We start from the raw sequence: 23,123 nt of genomic DNA, 5'->3' as shown, positions 1-23,123 counted from the left end.
ATTCCACTGTAGGACCCTGGTGTGTGCCTGAGCCCATCTGACGGCCTGGATGGCCGCAGTCAGGGAACCCAGGAGGGACATCGCACCCCGGAGAGACAGACGCCGGTGCCTCAGAGTCCGGTCTATCTGGGTCCGAAGGGCTTCCACTTTTGAAGGAGGCAACCGACAGAGTTGAGTGTTGGAGTCCCAAGTGAGTCCCAGAAACAGCTGAACCTTTAATGGAATTAATCTGGACTTTTCCTCGTTGATCAACCAGCCCAACTCCCGCAGGGAAGCTTGCACCTGCCGGAGAAGGGCCGCACAATGAAGAGCTGAGGCGCCCATAATCAAGAAGTCGTCCAGATAAGGAATCAGAAGGACCTCTCTCTGATGCAGATATGCCGACATTTCTGCTATTATCTTTGTAAAAATCCTCGGGGCTATGGCCAGACCGAAGGGGAGGGCTCTGTATTGGAAATAGCAGACCCGACCGCCCATGTGGAGGGCTATCCTGAGGAAGCATTGGAAGAGAGAGTGGATTGGGACATGATAATATGCATCGCGTAAGTCTATGACCGCCATGTGACAGTGGGGATACAGATATTTCACTATGGATCGCACGGACTCCATCTTGAAGCTGTCTATTTGAAGGAACCGGTTGAGGGCTTTCAGGTTGATGATTGTGCGATAGGAACCGTCTGGCTTCCCTACCAGAAAAAGGGTGGAATAGAACCCTTCTCCCTGTTCCCTTGTGGGAACTTCCACTAGCACCCTCTTGAAGAGGAGGAGACGAACCTCTGCTTCCAACGCCAGCTGTTCCGCCGGAGAACGACGCAGAGGGGTAACCACGAACCGGGGAGAAGGAGGCCGAAGGAAGGGGAGCCGGAGGCCCGAGCGTATCAGGGCCCGTATCCATGCACTGGAGGAAATCCTTTCCCAAGCCGGAAGGAACTGAGAGAGCCTCCCACCGACCTGGGAAAGCGAGTCACTTGGACGACTTATTCTGATCTTTTGAGGGGCCCTTGAACAAGAACCCCTTTCCCTGAGTCTTTCTATCGGACCAGGTATTCCGATCCCGTGGTCGGGTGGGGCGGCGAACTGGCTTCCTCCGAAAGGACCGCCGTGAAGAAGGAAACGATGGAAAGGGAAAGCCGCCCTTCTTGTCGCTAGCTTTTTCCAGGATGTCATCCAGTACCGGCCCGAACAGAAATTCCCCTTGACAAGGGATATTGCAGAGTTTAGACTTAGTTTGCAGAACCCCGGCCAGCATTTCAGCCAGAGAGCCCTTCTAGCCGCATTGGAGAGGGAAGCTGACTTTGCAGCCAACTTAGTGGAGTCCGCCGAGGCGTCCGCAAGGAAGGCCGCCGCCCCCCGCAACTTGGATAGGGAGGACGCAATCTCCTCCTTAGGTGCTCGGGATCTAAACTGGTCTTCCAGTTCGTCAATCCATATAGTCAGGGATCTAGCCGTACAGGTAGCCGCAATGGCGGGTCTTAGTCCTCCGGCAGCAGCTTCCCAGGTATTTTTTAGGAAGTGATCAGCTTTCTTATCTAATGGGTCTTTCAGGGAGCCCATGTCCTCAAAAGGCAAGGCAAACTTTTTGGACGCCTTAGCGACAGCCACATCCAATTTTGGTGCCTTATCCCATGTGGAGCAGGAGGCCTCCTCAAATGGATATTTTCTCTTAAAGGCGCCAGGAATGGAATGCTTCTTATCAGGTCTCTTCCATTCCCGGGTAATTAAGGCTTGTATCTTATCCACCACCGGGAAGGAGCGTCGTTTCTTCTGCTCCATGCCCTCGAACATCCTATCCTGGATAGATTTTTCAGGTTTCTCATCCGTGAGGCCCATGGTGGTCCTCACCGCCTTAACTAACTTCTTCATATTATCTAGTGGGAAGCACTGGCGACCCCCTGAATCACTATCAGAGGAGGAGCGAGAAGTAGAGCCAGAGGAATCACATTCCCCATCCGACCTATCAGAGGTCTCGTGGGTAGGCGAAGGGGCTCGAGAACCCCCAGCACTTTGTGCTCCAGACAGGGATCGGAGGGAGTCCCTGACCTCTTCCCGTATGAGGGTCCAGAGGTCGGAGGCAAATCCTGGCTGTTCCTCCGACAAAGTCTGCTGAATGCAGCCTTTGCACAATCTCTTAGTCCAAGAACCAGAAAGTTCTTTACAGCACAAGGCGCATTCCTTATGTCTGGATTTAGATAAAACACTTCTTAGGTTTACTGCGATCCTATAAAAAAAACAGACAATATGACTGCCATTAAAAGCGGAACATCTGAGTTGCACTCACCCACCGATGCCCAGAGGCTATACCGGTTCAGCAGGGCCCTCATCTGACTTCCGTCCTTTAGAAGGCCGTCTTCTGTCAGGAGAGTCAGGGTCCCTCCGCTTGGAGGACCGGTCATCAGTCCCCCCACGCTTGACCCCTGAGCCGGTGACACTGTCATCCTTGCCACCCTTCTGCTGCCGCTTCAGGGAGGCAGTATCATGATCAGAGGGAGGCTTTGGAGAGGAGGGAGGCGAAGGAGACGCTGCGGACTGCTTGTCCGTCATGTTAACAGAGCACAGGCACATAGAGGAATTTGCCGCTCTTATTTTCAAAGAAAATCTGGCGACTCCGCCCCCACTTCCGGCGGATGTCCCATCCGGCTCCACAGGCCGCCCGTCCAATAGGAGAAACGCGCGCCAGCGCACAGCCCGGACATCTCCTTCCCATAACATGGCGCTCCTCCCAGAAGTGCCACATCAGCAGCCGCCACGAGGACGCCCTGCAGGGATCGCAGCAGGTGTCTCCCATATCTCGGCCTGGTGCCGGCACGCAGACAAGACGCTGGGAAGGAGAGGAGGGGGGGGGGGGGAGGAAGGAAAGAAGCCCGTGCGCAGACATAACCCCCGTGGGTACGCTGCGACGGGAGAGCCCTGCGGATAGGTACTTTGGAAGATCCACTTGCCCCCCCGCAGGCTCCTTGCGCTCCTATCGGGCGCGCTGTACGCACTCCGGACCCCCATGGGTCTGTTGCGGCAGCTCCCCAGCACCTCGGCCGACCGCAGCAGGACCCGTGCCGCTGCCAGAGCCGGCCGACCGGGCGCCGGACTTGAATCTTCGGCCCATCAGGACCTTCCTGGATCTACTGGATCTCTGGAGGCTCCCTTTTCAAGGACAGGAAACCAACTGATGCGGGGAGAGGTGCCGCCCCTTTTTATTCTGGAGGTTTCCTGTCCTTGAAGGGCGGATCCCCTCTCTCGTGGTGCCGTCATGGGTGCTGGAAAAAATATAGAATATACAGAAGTTTACCTCTCCACTCAGCAGATAATATAGAATATACAGGAGATTACCTCTCCACTCAGCAGATAATATAGAATATACAGGAGTTTACCTCTCCACTCAGCAGATAATATAGAATATACAGGAGTTTACCTCTCCACTCAGCAGATAATATAGAATATACAGGAGTTTACCTCTCCACTCAGCAGATAATATAGAATATACAGGAGTTTACCTCTCCACTCAGCAGATAATATAGAATATACAGGAGTTTACCTCTCCACTCAGCAGATAATATAGAATATACAGGAGTTTACCCTCCACTCAGCAGATAATATAGAATATACAGGAGTTTACCTCTCCACTCAGCAGATAATATAGAATATACAGGAGTTTACCCCTCCACTCAGCAGATAATATAGAATATACAGTAGTTTACCCTCCACTCAGCAGATAATATAGAATATACAGTAGTTTACCCTCCACTCAGCAGATAATATAGAATATACAGGAGTTTACCCCTCCACTCAGCAGATAATATAGAATATACAGGAGTTTACCCCTCCACTCAGCAGATAATATAGAATATACAGGAGTTTACCCCTCCACTCAGCAGATAATATAGAATATACAGGAGTTTACCTCTCCACTCAGCAGATAATATAGAATATACAGGAGTTTACCCCTCCACTCAGCAGATAATATAGAATATACAGGAGTTTACCTCTCCACTCAGCAGATAATATAGAATATACAGGAGTTTACCCTCCACTCAGCAGATAATATAGAATATACAGGAGTTTACTCTCCACTCAGCAGATAATATAGAATATACAGGAGTTTACTCTCCACTCAGCAGATAATATAGAATATACAGGAGTTTACCCTCCACTCAGCAGATAATATAGAATATACAGGAGTTTACCCTCCACTCAGCAGATAATATAGAATATACAGGAGTTTACCCTCCACTCAGCAGATAATATAGAATATACAGGAGTTTACCCCTCCACTCAGCAGATAATATAGAATATACAGGAGTTTACCCTCCACTCAGCAGATAATATAGAATATACAGGAGTTTACTCTCCACTCAGCAGATAATATAGAATATACAGGAGTTTACCCTCCACTCAGCAGATAATATAGAATATACAGGAGTTTACTCTCCACTCAGCAGGTAATATAGAATATACAGGAGTTTACCTCTCCACTCAGCAGATAATATAGAATATACAGGAGTTTACCTCTCCACTCAGCAGATAATATAGAATATACAGGAGTTTACCTCTCCACTCAGCAGATAATATAGAATATACAGGAGTTTACCCTCCACTCAGCAGATAATATAGAATATACAGGAGTTTACCCTCCACTCAGCAGATAATATAGAATATACAGGAGTTTACCCTCCACTCAGCAGATAATATAGAATATACAGGAGTTTACCCTCCACTCAGCAGATAATATAGAATATACAGGAGTTTACCCTCCACTCAGCAGATAATATAGAATATACAGGAGTTTACCCCTCCACTCAGCAGATAATATAGAATATACAGGAGTTTACCCTCCACTCAGCAGATAATATAGAATATACAGGAGTTTACCCTCCACTCAGCAGATAATATAGAATATACAGGAGTTTACCCCTCCACTCAGCAGATAATATAGAATATACAGGAGTTTACCCTCCACTCAGCAGATAATATAGAATATACAGGAGTTTACCTCTCCACTCAGCAGATAATATAGAATATACAGGAGTTTACCCTCCACTCAGCAGATAATATAGAATATACAGGAGTTTACCTCTCCGCTCAGCAGGGAGATGATGTGTAGGGCGAGGTCGGTTATTCTTCTTGTCGTCTCCTTCTCGTCCATGCTTGTTAGTTGCTCTCTGGATGGTCTCGGCTCCGGTTGTGCCGGGTCTTTATGATGGAGCTGGAGATGACAGGGGGAATCATCATTCGTACAGGTGACATTGGGGGATTCGGCTTGTCAGGTCCTTTATGATGGTCAGTTATTAGTGTGGAGGGAGGACATAAGATCAGATTTCTGCAGCTTCGCTCTGATCAGGACGACTCATCATGAGTAACACAGGATAAACATAAACAAAGAATTAGGGAATTGAACAGGTGGCGAAAGGAGGCAATAGGGGAAGTCAGTGCACGTAAGATCAAAACACATAAACATCCCCAGTTCCCTCTCCCAATCACTGGTGACTGACTATTTTGGGGCCCAATGGATGGCCACCCATGGGTGGAGCTGATACAGTCCACTAGACATCAACCAGGGGGGGGGAGGAGTGAGGCAGTGGTTCAGTCTGTAGTGACAGTTGTAAGAGACTGACGTGTCTTCAGATGGGGTCGTGTAGCAGGGACCTAGCAGGTGAAGGAGAGTGGTTGCCAGGGAGGGTGCGATGAGGTACCCCTGGAACCATAGCACCGACGGGGCACATGGCCCTAGGTCAGGCGAACGCTTCAAGCTACTTGACAAATACCTGCACAATGAGGGGATTTTCACAGACCTCACTGACCGAAGAGTCTGGGGGCACCAGCAGTAAAGAGAGAGCCAGGGACCAGAACAGAACACCGACCCTACAGTGTTCACACTGCCTGCCATACGGAACAGAGACTGACGAAAAACAGGAGGGGACCCCCAGATGCTCCAAGCCACGAGATTCCTCCAACCAGTGAGAGGTGCAGGGAAAAGAATCCACCAGATTACCACATCGGCACTGGGACTACAGGGACCAGGGGTCTGAACCAGCCATCCTCAGTGAACCAGCATTACCACCGCTGTGAGTAAACACCAGTTGCGCTGCATTCCCATTGTGTGGTCTCCCTTTTTCTGAGTGAAACTTCATCATTTACCCTCCTCAGCCCTACTTGCGGTGGGCCCAATATCCAGGTGTTACGTCACCACCGGAGTCTGCTCTAGCGACTTCTACTCTGATCGCCAGGCGACACCGTGTTCCTGCAGTGGATGGTGCTGGTGTTGGGAGTGGAGTTGATGCCAGTGTCGCCGGTGGGCGCAGGCTCCGCTCATCCACTGGGCTGGGTTTCCTTGGGATTTGCAGTACCACTGGCTGACTATAGGTGGCGTGTGTCTTCCAGCTGAAGTTACCATCATTCAGCTACAGCCTATGGGAAGACACCACACCCTTCTTAATTCCCCTCCTGTCTGCTGACCACTGCCAGAGATAGTTCTGTATTCCTGGTTCCTGCCCCGTCCTGTTCTGTTTAGTGATTCCTGTGTGCTGACTTCTGCGTGTTTTCTGACTACCCTCCTGCCTGCTGTTTATGTACCTTGCTGCCCGATCCGGATTTGACCTCTGCTTTGTGTTCTGTTTACATCCTTGCCTGCCGATTCTGTCCCTGTTCTTCAAATCCTGGTTTGACCCTGCCTGACGACTACTCTATTGCACTGCTGCCTTCGACAGGTAGTGATCTCCGGGGCCCTGTGTAATTCCAAATCCCTGTATAGGGGTTAAAGGGTTTCAGGGTCCTGCTTGGTGAGTGGCTTCCCTCTAGCCTGTCCATTACAGCCCATCTGAGTCTGTGGATCCAGGCAGGCATTACACCAGGCTGCCATCACCACCAGCCCAAGTGGCGATAGACTGTGCAGCGGTGGCTCCAACTACTTAGCTGCAACCCGCAAGTGGCGTCACGACATTAACTCTCCAATCTTCCCTGCATATAATCCCTTTTCAAGCGACCCCCAGGGTCACGGAACCGGGCATTGGCCATTACACACCCGTGACATAGCATCCCCGTACATATACGGCCCGGGCCGAGTACCCCACAGCCCTGGGGAGGCTCAGACACATGGTGAGGTTTTAATATAAGAGAGTGTAGGTACTGTGCCGATTGGATACACCTTGTTATGGTGGGATGGCTTTATGCTTTTTTTGATCAAAAACAGTGTTTACTAAGTACCCTATGTTTATTTATATGCATTATTCTTATAATTAGTTACAGCAGGGTATATGTTTGTATTATTTTCAGCTTTGGTTTTTATATGTCTTATGGCCAGTGTGAACATGAGCTTACAAGTTACATGTGCACCAACTCATACTCCGGCTCACTTTTTTTGTTTTCTTTTGGGTCAAACTGGTGCATGGACAGGACAGGACCGGACCACACAGTGGATCATACCACAGACTGGACCGGAGAACAGACCAGACCATAGAACGGATGAGACCAGACCATAGAACGGCTGAGACCGGAGCAGGGACCAGACCATAGAACGGCTGAGACCGGAGCAGGGACCAGACCATAGAACGGCTGAGACCGGAGCAGGGACCAGACCATAGAACGGCTGAGACCGGAGCACGGACCAGACCATAGAACGGCTGAGACCGGAGCAGGGACCAGACCATAGAACGGCTGAGACCGGAGCAGGGACCAGACCATAGAACGGCTGAGACCGGAGCAGGGACCAGACCATAGAACGGCTGAGACCGGAGCAGGGACCAGACCATAGAACGGCTGAGACCGGAGCAGGGACCAGACCATAGAACGGCTGAGACCGGAGCAGGGACCAGACCATAGAACGGCTGAGACCGGAGCACGGACCAGACCATAGAACGGCTGAGACCGGAGCACGGACCAGACCATAGAACGGCTGAGACCGGAGCACGGACCAGACCATAGAACGGCTGAGACCGGAGCACGGACCAGACCATAGAACGGCTGAGACCGGAGCACGGACCAGACCATAGAACGGCTGAGACCGGAGCACGGACCAGACCATAGAACGGCTGAGACCGGAGCACGGACCAGACCATAGAACGGCTGAGACCGGAGCACGGACCAGACCATAGAACGGCTGAGACCGGAGCACGGACCAGACCATAGAACGGATGAGACCGGAGCACGGACCAGACCATAGAACGGATGAGACCGGAGCACAGACAAGACTGGAGCATGGACTAGGTCATGGATCAGTGCAAGGCCAAGAGCGCAGATGGGACCATAGCACTAGCACCTATATTGTGAGTGGTAGAGCCTTTAATCTCTAAGTATCGGGACCATAGCACTGACTGAAATATAGAACCGATAAGAATGGAGGATAGAGCAGACCATAGAACAAATCAGACTGTAGAATAGATCAGACCAAAGCACAGACCGGATCGGAGCACGGACCTAACCGCAGAACAGATCAGAATGGCGCACGGATTAGACCAGACACGAGCATAGACAAGATCGGAGCAGAAACAACACCAGAGCAAGGACAAGACCATAGAACGGATCCGATCGGAGCACCTACCGGACCATAGAACGGATCGGAGCACCTACCGGACCATAGAACGGATCGGAGCACCTACCGGACCATAGAACGGATCGGACCGGAGCACCTACCGGACCATAGAACGGATCCGATCGGAGCACCTACCGGACCATAGAACGGATCGGACCGGAGCACCTACCGGACCATAGAACGGATCCGACCGGAGCACCTACCGGACCATAGAACGGATCCGACCGGAGCACCTACCGGACCATAGAACGGATCCGACCGGAGCACCTACCGGACCATAGAACGGATCCGACCGGAGCACCTACCGGACCATAGAACGGATCCGACCGGAGCACCTACCGGACCATAGAACGGATCCGACCGGAGCACCTACCGGACCATAGAACGGATCCGACCGGAGCACCTACCGGACCATAGAACGGATCCGACCGGAGCACCTACCGGACCATAGAACGGATCCGACCGGAGCACCTACCGGACCATAGAACGGATCCGACCGGAGCACCTACCGGACCATAGAACGGATCCGACCGGAGCACCTACCGGACCATAGAACGGATCCGACCGGAGCACCTACCGGACCATAGAACGGATCCGACCGGAGCACCTACCGGACCATAGAACGGATCCGACCGGAGCACCTACCGGACCATAGAACGGATCCGACCGGAGCACCTACCGGACCATAGAACGGATCCGACCGGAGCACCTACCGGACCATAGAACGGATCCGACCGGAGCACCTACCGGACCATAGAACGGATCCGACCGGAGCACCTACCGGACCATAGAACGGATCCGACCGGAGCACCTACCGGACCATAGAACGGATCCGACCGGAGCACCTACCGGACCATAGAACGGATCCGACCGGAGCACCTACCGGACCATAGAACGGATCCGACCGGAGCACCTACCGGACCATAGAACGGATCCGACCGGAGCACCTACCGGACCATAGAACGGATCCGACCGGAGCACCTACCGGACCATAGAACGGATCCGACCGGAGCACCTACCGGACCATAGAACGGATCCGACCGGAGCACCTACCGGACCATAGAACGGATCCGACCGGAGCACCTACCGGACCATAGAACGGATCCGACCGGAGCACCTACCGGACCATAGAACGGATCCGACCGGAGCACCTACCGGACCATAGAACGGATCCGACCGGAGCACCTACCGGACCATAGAACGGATCCGACCGGAGCACCTACCGGACCATAGAACGGATCCGACCGGAGCACCTACCGGACCATAGAACGGATCCGACCGGAGCACCTACCGGACCATAGAACGGATCCGATCGGAGCACCTACCGGACCATAGAACGGATCGGAGCACCTACCGGACCATAGAACGGATCGGAGCACCTACCGGACCATAGAACGGATCGGACCGGAGCACCTACCGGACCATAGAACGGATCCGATCGGAGCACCTACCGGACCATAGAACGGATCGGAGCACCTACCGGACCATAGAACGGATCGGAGCACCTACCGGACCATAGAACGGATCGGAGCACCTACCGGACCATAGAACGGACCGGAGCACCTACCGGACCATAGAACGGATAGGACCGGAGCACCTACCGGACCATAGAACGGATAGGATCGGAGCACCTACCGGAATATAGAATGGATCGGACCAGAGCACGGACTAGACCATAGAACGGATTGAACCAGAGCACAGACCAGACCATAGAACGGATTGGACCAGAGCACGTACCGGACCATAGAACGGATTGGACCGGAGCACAGATCAGACCATAGAACGGATCGGACCGGAGCACGTACCGGACCATAGAACGGATTGGACCAGAGCACGGACCGGACCATAGAACGGATTGGACCAGAGCACGGACCGGACCATAGAACGGATTGGACCAGAGCACAGATCAGACCATAGAACGGATCGGACCGGAGCACGTACCGGACCATAGAACGGATCGGACCAGAGTACGGACATGACCGGAGCTCGGATCGGTTTCAAATACAGAACATTAGAGCCGCTTCCACAAACGTCTTGTGCTGCCATCACCTCACCTCACACCAGAGCCAGGGTCCCCTGTACAGCGGCTGACACCAGAGACAACAGCATAATGGGTAGTGCTCAGCTGAGAAGTGGTTATAAAGGACCTGTGATGATGTCACAACCATGTGACCATAATAGGCGGAGTTCAACAGAAGTGAAGTAGTGGTGAAGTACCTGCGGTGACATCATGACCATGTGACCATAATGGGCTGAGCTCAGCATAGAGGAAGTGGTGCTGAAGGACCTGTTGTGACATCACGACCATGTGACCACAGTAGGTGGAGCTCAGCTGAGAGGCGGAGGTGAAGAGCCTGTGCTGATATGTTCTCGCTTTATGTCTCCGCTGCTGTGCCTGGAGATCCCCCACATGTGACCCCCCTTTTGGAAACTAGACCCCTCAGGGAATGTATCTAGATGTGGTGACCACCTGGAGCCCCCGGGGGCTTCACAGAATTTTATAACGTTGAGCCGTGAAAATGAAAAAATACAATTTTACCACAAAATTGTTACTTCAACCCAAATGTTGCCGTATTGGAGGCAGATTCAGTGTCAATGGTTTGTGGGATGAATGTCACATTGCAGAGTCCCTGAGGGGCCACCTTTCTTTATGATGACACTCAGCAGCCGACCATCCATAGATTCTGTCATTGCTTGATCTGTTTACAATCCACATTGCCTGCAGCAGCCACCACAGCCTCCAGACACCACAGCCTCCAGACACCACAGCCTCCAGACACCACAGCCTCCAGACACCACAGCCTCCAGCCACCGCAGCCTCCAGCCACCACAGCCTCCAGCCACCACAGCCTCCAGCCACCACAGCCTCCAGCCACCACAGCCTCCAGACACCACAGCCTCCAGACACCACAGCCTCCAGACACCACAGTCTCCAGCCACCACAGCCTCCAGCCACCACAGCCTCCAGCCACCACAGCCTCCAGCCACCACAGCCTCCAGACACCACAGCCTCCAGACACCACAGCCTCCAGACACCACAGTCTCCAGCCACCGCAGCCTCCAGCCACCGCAGCCTCCAGCCACCGCAGCCTCCAGACACCACAGCCTCCAGACACCACAGCCTCCAGACACCAGACACCACAGCCTCCAGCCACCACAGCCTCCAGCCACCACAGCCTCCAGACACCACAGCCTCCACACACCACAGCCTCCAGCCACCACAGCCTCCAGACACCACAGCCTCCACACACCACAGCCTCCAGCCACCACAGCCTCCAGCCACCACAGCCTCCAGCCACCACAGCCTCCACACACCACAGCCTCCAGCCACCACAGCCTCCAGCCACCACAGCCTCCACACACCGCAGCCTCCAGACACCACAGCCTCCAGCCGCCACAGCCTCCAGCCACCACAGCCTCCAGACACAACCTCCAGCCACCACAGCCTCCAGACACCACAGCCTCCAGACACCACAGCCTCCACACACCACAGCCTCCAGCCACCGCAGCCTCCAGACACCGCAGCCTCCAGCCACCACAGCCTCCAGCCACCACAGCCTCCAGCCACCACAGCTTCCAGACACCACAGCCTCCAGACACCACAGCCTCCAGCCACCACAGCCTCCAGCCACCACAGCCTCCAGACACCACAGCCTCCACACACCGCAGCCTCCAGCCGCCGCAGCCTCCAGCCACCGCAGCCTCCTGCCACCACAGCCTCCAGACACCACAGCCTCCAGCCGCCGCAGCCTCCAGCCGCCGCAGCCTCCAGCCACCGCAGCCTCCAGCCACCACAGCCTCCAGACACCACAGCCTCCACACACCACAGCCTCCACACACCACAGCCTCCAGCCACCGCAGCCTCCAGACACCGCAGCCTCCAGACACCGCAGCCACCACAGCCTCCAGACACCACAGCCTCCAGCCACCACAGCCTCCAGCCACCACAGCCTCCAGCCACCACAGCCTCCAGACACCACAGCCTCCAGCCACCGCAGCCTCCAGCCACCACAGCCTCCACACACCGCAGCCTCCAGCCACCACAGCCTCCAGACACCACAGCCTCCAGCCACCGCAGCCTCCAGCCGCCACAGCCTCCAGACGCCACAGCCTCCAGACACCACAGCCTCCAGCCACCACAGCCTCCAGCCGCCACAGCCTCCAGCCACCACAGCCTCCAGACACAACCTCCAGCCACCACAGCCTCCAGCCACCACAGCCTCCAGCCACCACAGCCTCCAGACACAACCTCCAGCCACCACAGCCTCCAGCCACCACAGCCTCCAGACACCACAGCCTCCAGCCACCACAGCCTCCAGACACCACAGCCTCCAGACACCACAGCCTCCAGCCACCACAGCCTCCAGCCACCGCAGCCTCCACACACCGCAGCCTCCAGCCACCACAGCCTCCAGCCACCACAGCCTCCAGACACCACAGCCTCCAGACACCACAGCCTCCAGCCACCACAGCCTCCAGACACCACAGCCTCCAGACACCACAGCCTCCAGCCACCACAGCCTCCAGACACCACAGCCTCCAGACACCACAGCCTCCAGACTCCACAGCCTCCAGCCACCACAGCCTCCAGCCACCACAGCCTCCAGACACCACAGCCTCCAGCCACCACAGCCTCCACACACCGCAGCCTCCAGCCGCCGCAGCCTCCAGCCACCGCAGCCTCCTGCCACCGCAGCCTCCAGCCACCGCAGCCTCCTGCCACCACAGCCTCCAGCCACCACAGCCTCCAGACACCACAGCCTCCAGCCACCACAGCCTCCACACACCGCAGCCTCCAGCCGCCGCAGCCTCCAGACACCACAGCCTCCAGCCACCACAGCCTCCAGCCACCACAGCCTCCAGACACCACAGCCTCCAGACACCACAGCCTCCAGACACCACAGCCTCTAGCCACCGCAGCCTCCAGCCGCCGCAGCCTCCAGCCACCGCAGCCTCCAGACACCACAGCCTCCAGCCACCACAGCCTCCAGACACCACAGCCTCCAGCCACCACAGCCTCCAGCCACCGCAGCCTCCAGACACCACAGCCTCCAGACACCACAGCCTCCAGACACCACAGCCTCCAGCCACCGCAGCCTCCAGCCACCACAGCCTCCAGACACCACAGCCTCCAGCCACCGCAGCCTCCAGCCACCACAGCCTCCACACACCACAGCCTCCAGCCACCGCAGCCTCCAGCCTCCAGCCACCACAGCCTCCAGCCACCACAGCCTCCAGCCACCACAGCCTCCAGACACCACAGCCTCCAGACACCACAGCCTCCACACACCACAGCCTCCAGCCACCGCAGCCTCCAGACACCCCAGCCTCCAGACACCGCAGCCACCACAGCCTCCAGACACCACAGCCTCCAGCCACCACAGCCTCCAGCCACCACAGCCTCCAGACACCACAGCCTCCAGCCACCACAGCCTCCAGACACCACAGTCTCCAGACACCACAGCCTCCCAGCACTGCTCCCAGAGGTGGACTGTTTGCCCTCCCTGTAGAGCTCACATTTTATGAGGGACTACAGGTTCTCCATGGGGTTCAGATCAGGGGAACAAGGGGGCCATGCCGTTATTTTTTTTCATCTTTTAGACCCTTACTGGCCAGCCACGCTGCTAAGTAGTTGGATGCATGTGACGGAGCATTGTTCTGCAAGCAAATCATGTTTTTCTTGAATGATACCAACTTCTTCCTGTACCACTGCTTGAAGAAGTTGTCTTCCAGAAACTGGCAGTAGGTCTGGGAGTTGAGTTTCACCCCATCTTCAACCTGAAAATGTCCCACAAGTTCACCTTTGATGATCCCAGCCCATACCAGTACCCACCTCCACCTTGCTGGCGTCTGAGTCATAGTGAACCTCTTTGCCCTTTACTGATCCAGCCTCTGGCCCATCCATATGACCATCAAGAGTCACTCTCATTTCATCAGTCCATAAAATCTTTGAAAAATCAGTCTTAAGATCTTTTTTGGCCCAGTCTTGACATTTTATCTTCTGTTTCTTAATTCATTAATTAATTAATAATAATAATAATTTTATTCATTTATATAGTGCTATTAATTCCGCAGCGCTTTCCATACATTTGCAACACTGTCCCCATTGGGGCTCACAATCTAGAGTCCCTATCTGTATGTCTTTGGAGTGTGGGAGGAAACCGTATTACCCGGAGGAAACCCACGCAAACACAGGGAGAACAAGAAACTCCTTGCAGATGGTGTTCTTGGTGGGATTTGAACCCAGGACCCCAGCGCTGCAAGACTGCAGTGCTAACCACTAAGCCACCGTGCCGCCCATGTTCAAAGGTGGTCGTTTTTCAGCCTTCCTTACCTTGGCCATGTCCCTGAGTATGGCACACCTTGTGCTTTTGATACTCCAGTAACGTTGCAGCTCTGACAGCCACCATCACCTGTCTGGGGAGAGACACTGCAGCCGACTGCGGGACCCGTCCATCCAGCCGTTTGGTTTACCAGAGACTTTTGTGTATCTATTGCTGAGTGAGTACACCAGTGCCATCCGGCACCGCGCCACGCTGTCCCTGCAATCCTGCATCTCGCCAACCCTGCCTCCCCATCACCTCACCGGGCCCCGGGATCACCAACCCCTATCCACGGAGGGGAAGAACAACATCCCAGCTGCTCCCTAACATCGCTCCCGGGATCCCCGCCACCAGCAGCGGTGGTGCCCATCTTCACCACAACCCGTGGGTGGCGTCATGGACTAAATCCCCAAACAAACCACCCCCTTTTCACTCACGGGCGAGGAGCGCCGCTCGAGTCCCCGGATTCGACCCACCACTCGAGCCACCGAGCAGCAGCAGCAGAGCCGGACCCGAGCGTTAGCGAGCGCAGCGCCCCGCCGCCCGCGACAACTTGGCGTCACGAACAGGATCCTACCCATCTACTTACCAGTAGAAGTGCACCTTGCAGTCCCCGCCGGCGGTGTCCGGCCGAAAAATTTGAAGCGCCGCCATCTTTGCCGCGAAGATTCCCCGCTCGAGCGTCTTCCCCGAGCAGTAAGGGCGCGAAAGCGAAGCCCCGCCCCCAAAAGTGGAGTGCTGAGAAAGAACCAAGGGGGGACGGAAAAAGATCTCTGCGCCCGATGGAGCCATTGGAGGAGCGGTGGTCGCAGCCGCAACGGCACCCGCAGGAGCGGGGGAGGCCGCAGGTCCAGCGGTTGCCCAGGTGATGCCGTTCTCTCTGCCTTATGTGCCTGGTGCTACCTGGCTACCACAGTACAATGGGAAGCCTGATGCTTTGCAGGTGTTCCGGAAAAAGATTAGCCCGGTCCTCGATTTATACCCCTTGACAGACAGGCAACGGGCAGCGGTAGTGCTAGTGCAGCTAACTGGCGCGGCTGAGCAGGAGACAGAGACTTGGACCAACGCGGACCAGGCCTCAGTGACTATCATTTTTGAGAAACTTCAAACCGCTTTTGAGACCCGCACGGAAGCGGAGCTGCGGATGCAGTTTTATCAGTGCCGGCAGCGGCCTGTGGGTAATATAAGAGACTATGCCTTGCGCCGCCTACAAACAGCCCTCTGCGCACTGAAGCGAGTGGACACCATTAATGATGTGGACAGCAATAGGATGCTAGTGGAGCAATTCTTGCAAGGGCTGGGGTCCACGGAAGACCGCAAGCAGCTACGGCTGTGGGCCCTAGAGCACCCTAACCTGGACTTTGCAGTATTGAAGGAGCGGGCCATCAAGGCTCTGCAGGCTCCAACGCCAGACGCCCCTGAGGCGGCCCCATGGCCGGCTGAAACTGCTCCCATCACGGTGGCTTCTCCTCTCCTGGCTGTACCGGCCCCTGCAGCACCCGCCGGGATGATGGAGGAGCTGGCTGCCCAGGTCCGCCACATGGATGGAGACCTAGCTAAGATCCTTGCCGCACTCCAGCTTCCGACGAGAGTCAAGCCCCCCGAGAGGATCCAGCTCGCCGACAGCCCGGAGGATGTCCCCTGGATGCAGCATAGAAGGACCAATGACTCACGGTATGGGCCTCCTATTTGTTACAGGTGCAGCAAGCCTGGCCACTACTCTAGGCGATGCCCGTTAAACGAGCAACCCCTGGGGCCAAGGGCCAATCCTCAAAAGTAGACACCAACGGTCCCCCCGACTGGCGAGACCGGTACGTCGGAGCTCGCCCCATCATCCCTCTGGCAGTGGACGGCGTTCCGCTTATGGCCCTATTGGACACAGGATCACAGGTAACCACTATACCATATACACTGTACCAGCAGTATTGGGGTACTGATGAACTGGCCCCCTCTGATGATAGCCTGACCCTTGTTGCGGCCAATGGACTCCCTCTAACCCAAGTGGGATACAAACAGGTGACCCTGACCGTGGGACGTGCGGAGCTAAAACATCAAGGGATGATTGTGGTGATGAATGAACCTAGTGACCATAATCCAAAGGTAATCCTAGGGACCAATGTGATGGAGCATTGTATGAGTGAGGTGCTGAGTTTGTTACAGCAGGTGGCCGCCACAGCAGGAGGAGACCGACAGAGGGCTGTGCAGCGTGAGATCCGAGCCCTCCTATATCGGCAACAAGTGAATTCAACGGGTGGAGAGATTGGTGGCGTAAGAGTGATGGACGTGGCCCCCTTGGTAGTGCCCCCCAGAAGTGAGATGATGATCTGCTGCAGGGCAGCAGTGGGCCCCCAGGGGCGCGACTACCCGGCGACGGTGGCACCCACACCTTCCGAACATTGGCCCACGGTGATGGCGGCCAGAGGGGTGGTTGACGTCAAAAAGGGGAGAGTGCCTGTGGGAGTGTTGAATTGTGGAGAGGAAGAAGTTAGGCTTCCCCGTTACGCCACACTTGCCAAGTTGCTTACCTTAGACCCTCACACCATTCACGAAGCTGCCCCGCCCACCTCAGCACCCCGGCCAGTAAACACTTACTCCCCGAACAGCTAGAGGAGTGGTGCCAGGAGTTACATATTGGCACCGAAGCCACACCCATACATCACAAAGAGGGGGTACACTAGGTAGTACAGGAGTATAGACAGGTTTTCAGCAAGCACCTACTAGATTTCGGGAGGATTAAAGGGGTTCAACACCATATCCCTACAGGTCTACATCCACCCATCAAAGAAAGGTATAGGCCCATCCCGCCAGCACACTATCAATGCGCCAAAGACATGTTGAGGAACATGAAGGAGGCAGGGGTCATTCGGGATAGTTGTAGTCCCCGGGCAGCCCCACTGGTGCTGGTAAAGAAGAAGGATGGCACCATGAGAATGTGTGTGGATTACCGGAAGATCAACCAGATAACGCATAAAGATGCCTATCTTCTGCCCCGTATTGAAGAGTCGCTGGCCGCGCTGAGAACCGCTAACTTCTTCTCTACCCTTGACCTCACTAGTGGGTACTGGCAGGTGGCAGTTGCGTCAGAAGACCAAGAGAAGACCGCCTTTGCTACACCTATGGGACTCTGTGAGTTCAACAGCATGCTGTTCGGGCTGTGTAACGCTCCTGGGACCTTCCAACGACTGATGGAGTGTTGCCTGGGACATCTGAATTTCGAAACTGTCCTGCTGTACCTGGATGATGTGATTGTATACTCCCAGACGTACGAGGCCCACCTGGAGCACCTGGCTGAAGTGTTCGCGTCCCTTGCCAAGTATGGGATGAAACTGAAGCCCTCGAAGTGCCACCTACTGAAGCCCAGGGTGCAGTACATCGGACATGTGGTGGGCGCGGAAGGCGTCGCCCCAGATCCCGAAAAGATCACTGCCATTCAAGACTGGCCGAGGCCGACCATGGTGAGACAGTTCCTGGGCCTGGTGGGCTACTATCGCCGCTTCATTAAGGGATACACGAAGATGGCTGCACCCATGCAAGACCTCCTTGTGGGACAGACCAAAGGCGGCAGAGCCCCAGGGTCCCCGTTGGTGTGGGAAGAGAAGCATGAAGAATCCTTCCGCCAGCTGAAGACGGCCTTGACCGGGGAAGAAATCCTGGCGTACCCCAACAACAGCCTCCCATTCATCCTCTACACCGATGCCAGTAATGTGGGCTTGGAAGCCGTCCTGTCCCAGGTCCAGAATGGAACAGAAAAGGTGATCGCCTACGCCAGCAGGAAACTCCAGCCCACGGAAAGGAACCCTGAGAACTACAGCTCCTTTAAGCTTGAGTTCCTAGCCCTGGTGTGGGCCATTACCGAGCGGTTCCGCCATTACCTCGCAGCAGCAAAGTTCACCTCCTATACGGACAATAATCCGTTAACCCATCTGGACACGGCCAAGCTGGGCGCGTTGGAGCAGCGGTGGGTGGACAGGCTGTCTAACTATGACTTCACTATCAAATACCGAGCCGGCCGCAAGAACACCAACGCGGATGCGCTATCCCGGATGCTCCACCTGCCGGGTGAGGGGTCGAAAGACGATGACCTAGAAGAAATCGAGTTGCCCGCGTTCCACCGGCCACCAGTCGAGAAGTTGCATGTCAAACAGCAACAGGTGAACTTGGACCCGCTACCCAGTCAGGGATGGCGAGAAGCCCAAGACCAAGCGCCTGCCATCCAATTGGTCAAGACCATGATTGAACAAGGCTCTGCTGGAATGGACCCTGCCGCTCCTCGGCTGTGGAAAGAACGAGCCCGGCTGCACCTGTTCCAGGGGAAACTGTATCAAGAACTGATCAACCCAAAGACTCATGAGAAGGTTCGCCAGTTGGTGGTCCCCCAGGCTAACGTGCCCACAGTTCTACAAGCTTACCATGACGGTGCCGGGCACTTTGGGTGGAAGAAGCTGAAGATGCTGTTGAGAGAGCGGTTCTATTGGAGTGGGATGCGGGAGTCTGTAGAGGCCTGGTGCCGAGAGTGTGGTCCCTGAGCACTGAGAAGAAGGGACGATGCCAGCCAGAAGGCCCCTCTACGACCAATCATTACCCATCAACCGCTGGAGTTGGTCGCTCTGGACCACGTCAAGCTCACCCCCAGCCGAAGTGGGTACACCTACGCCCTGACCATCGTAGACCACTATTCAAGATTCATGGTGGTTGTCCCAGTCAAAGATTTGACTGGCCGTACTGCAGCTAGAGCGTTCCAGGCCTACTTTTGCCGACCGCACGGGTACCCGGAGAGGGTGCTTACCGATCAGGGCCCGGCTTTCGAAGCGGAGGTGTTTCAAGAATTCTGCCAATTATATGGCTGTAAGAAGATTCGGACCACGCCATACCATGCCCAGACAAATGGCATGTGTGAGAAGATGAACCATCTGGTTCTGGACCTCCTTAAGACGCTACCGTTAGAAGAGCGGAATCTGTGGCCAGAAAAGCTGCCTGACCTGCTAGACATGTACAATAACATTCCCTGTAGTTCTACTAAATGCACACCAGCGTATCTGATGAGGGCCCGACCGGGCCGGCTGCCGGTGGACCTAGAAATGGACTTGGAAGCTCCAGAAGCCCTTCCTTCGACTGCTGACTGGGACACTCGGCGGAGAGCGCAGTACCGACAGGTCCAGGAATACGTAGAAAAGAACCTGTGCCGGAGCCGGGAACAGCAAGAACAGTGCTTCAACAGGCGGGCTCCAGCTGGTCCCTTTAAGCCTGGGGATGTAGTGCTAAAACGGAAAAGAAGAACCCATAAGCTTGATGACCAGTGGGAGAAAACCCCGTATGTCATACAACCCACTGAATGGGAGAATGAGAAGGCCTACCAGATTAGTCGTGACCAGGGGAAGACTTCGGCCACGGTTTCCAGAGACCACCTGAAGAGGTGCCCACCTCCATTGAGGGTGGCAGCTGAAGTACTGGCCCCCAGACCAACCGGGGAGAAAGGAAAAGAGGTGATCCACACAGTGATGGGTGATTTCCCAACGGACTGGCCTACACAGAATGGCGCGGTGATTATTCCGGTGATAACGTTCCCACAACCCGTGGAGGAAAAGGAGACGGAAGTAAACGCCAGTGAACCAGTGCCCAGGGCTGCACCTATACCTAGTTCCCCTGGATCTCCGCCTGGCCCACACGATATACGGGAAGAAGAACCGGTTGTCTCCTCTGTCCCCTCGCCTGTTACTACTGACATTGGGCCCCGAAGGTCCACACGCTCCAACCTAGGTAGGCCCCCACTTAGGTATATGGAAACCGACGTTTAGGGGTGCAACCTGTTGATTGTGTAAATATGTGAGTGAATCAAAGCAAATCAAAACCGAGTTCTTCACCAGATTATCTAAAGTGATTATCCCGGCCATTGCCGGCAAGTTGTCCCCGGAGGGACCCTTTGTGTTTACCGTCTGCATGAGGAACTACTCATGAACAATGGCCAAGAACTTGCAGGCCACCACGAACTGGTGGGTTTGTAAATAATGTTTTCCGTTAGGGAGAGTGAAGGAGAAGGAGTGAAGTGGTAGTAGAGGAGCAGACTGACCGTGTCCGGGTACGTGGCCTGGGCACCAAGAGCAAGGTTGGCAGACGGTGGTGGCCGTCTGCAGGAGAGGCAGATCGATGCGGAACCGTAGGACCGGGGTCGGGCGGTGGCCCGCCAGTACCGAACCGGGGAGCGAAGAGAAGCCAGCACAAACAGGCAGGGCCTGCGGACCCCGACCAGGCTTGGAGTCGCCGTTAAACAGGTCAAATCCGTTAGCGACCGGAACCTCTGGGGTTTCCTAGCAGCGCCGGACCTGAGCGTGGTGAGCATAGCGCCCTCCCCGCCCGCGACACTCCCTAACATCGCTCCCGGGATCCCCGTCACCAGCAGCGGTGGTGCCCATCTTCACCACAACCCGTGGGTGGCATCACGGACTAAATCCCCAAATAAACCACCCCCTTTTCACTCACGGGCGAGGAGCGCCGCTCGAGTCCCTGGATCCGGCCTACCACTCGAGCCACCGAGCAGCAGTGCCGGACCCGAGCGTTAGCGAGCGCAGCGCCCCGCCGCCCGCGACAATTCCCTATGCTGCACACAGAGCTCTGGGCTGCTCTGGGAAGTGTCCTGCGGTTATATCCACAGGACATTCCGCAGGAGCTCCCAGAAATCTGCAGCACAACTTTTGTCTGTTTCCATGCTGCGGTTGTATTGTGGAATTTCCTGCGGATATACTGCGGGCATTCTGCATTGAGGATACAGTACCATAGCTTGGGCAATGCAGCCTTAATGCAGAACAAGTGCTGGAGTGATCGTGGAGTTCATACTTACCTCCATCACGCAGCACTTCACTTTCTGGCGGCCGTGTCTGTCAGCATCTGCACTGTGCAGGAGAAGGTGGGCGGGCCTGCACTAGCTCTGTCTGTCACATGACCGGAGCTCATGCAGGCCCCGCCCATGTCCACCTTCCCGCTCCTAGCTCCACTACCGTCCTCTGAATCGGAAGAAAGTGACCGGGTGTCTGCTATGAAGGCAGGTAAGTATGGGACCATAGCAGTTAAGCCTCTATCTCCATAGTGGAAAGACGGGATTTCTACAGGTAATTCCGCAGGAATAATTGACATGCAGTTATGAGCGGCTGCGGGATATCCGCAGCATATTCCGCAGCCGCACATTCCGCAGCATGGACACAGACACTCCTCGTGTCCCATAGGGTAACATGGGGAGTGTCTGTACTTGCTGAAACCTGTGGATTTATCTGGAAAATGCAAATAAATCCACAGGTTTTCCGCGGCAAAATCCGCAGGAGCAAGCTCCCGTGGGCACAGGGCCTAACAGGCAGAGAGGATCTAAGATTGTGTGCAGTGGGGGAGGGGGGAGATTTACTGTGGTGACAAGGGGCAGTGTGGGGGCCTGATAATGTATGTACTGAGGGGATGTCTGGGGGGGGGCTGTATATTATAAAGGCTTCATCACATGTATGTACTGAGGGGATGTATATTATAAAGGCTTGATCACATGTATGTACTGAGGGGATGTATATTATAAAGGCTTGATCACATGTATGTACTGAGGGGATGTATATTATAAAGGCTTCATCACATGTATGTACTGAGGGGATGTATATTATAAAGGCTTGATCACATGTATGTACTGAGGGGATGTATATTATAAAGGCTTGATCACATGTATGTACTGAGGGGATGTATATTATAAAGGCTTGATCACATGTACTGTATGTACTGAGGGGATGTGTGTGTTGGGGCAAGGAGCTGTATATTATAAAGGCCTGATCACATGTATATACTGAGGGGGATGTGTGTGGAGGAGGGATGGGGGCTGTATATTATAAAAACCCGATCAAATGTATGTACTGAGGGGATATGTGTGTGGGTGGGGGATTGGGGCTGTATATTATAAGGGCCTAATCACATGTATGTACTGAGGGGATGTGTGTGTGGGGAAGGGGGGCTATTTATTGCCCTCATCATTGCCCTCATTATTGCCCTCCCGCCTTGACTACTGCAACCTCCTGCTCTCTGGCCTACCTTCCAACACTCTTCACCCCTCCAATCTATCCTAAACTCTGTGGCCCGCTTAATCCACCTCTCCCCTCGCTACTCCCCAGCCTCGCCACTCTGCCAATCCCTTCACTGGCTTCCCACCCAACGACTCCAGTTCAAAACATTAACCATGACATACAAAGCCATGCACAACCTGTCTCCTCCCTACATCTGTGACCTAGTCTCCCGGTACCTACCTGCACGCAACCTCAGAT

The 23,123-nt window shown here is 55.0% G+C and overlaps 1 protein-coding gene across 1 annotated transcript in view; it reads right to left on the bottom strand.

Moving 5' to 3' along the window:
* Positions 1–23,123, bottom strand: part of LOC142297466 (uncharacterized) — a 194,597-nt gene that overhangs the window by 44,666 nt on the left and 126,808 nt on the right. The window contains exons 8-9 of the mRNA XM_075341692.1: positions 10,573–10,735; positions 5,066–5,197 (exon numbers count right to left, since the gene is read on the bottom strand). Of these exons, the coding sequence (XP_075197807.1) occupies positions 5,066–5,197; positions 10,573–10,735 (295 nt within the window). The remainder of the gene's footprint in view (positions 1–5,065; positions 5,198–10,572; positions 10,736–23,123) is intronic.

The sequence above is a fragment of the Anomaloglossus baeobatrachus genome, chromosome 3, assembly GCF_048569485.1.
Source record: "Anomaloglossus baeobatrachus isolate aAnoBae1 chromosome 3, aAnoBae1.hap1, whole genome shotgun sequence".
Classification (NCBI taxonomy): Eukaryota; Metazoa; Chordata; class Amphibia; order Anura; family Aromobatidae; genus Anomaloglossus; species Anomaloglossus baeobatrachus.
This window is presented reverse-complemented; position numbering and strand designations above follow the sequence as displayed.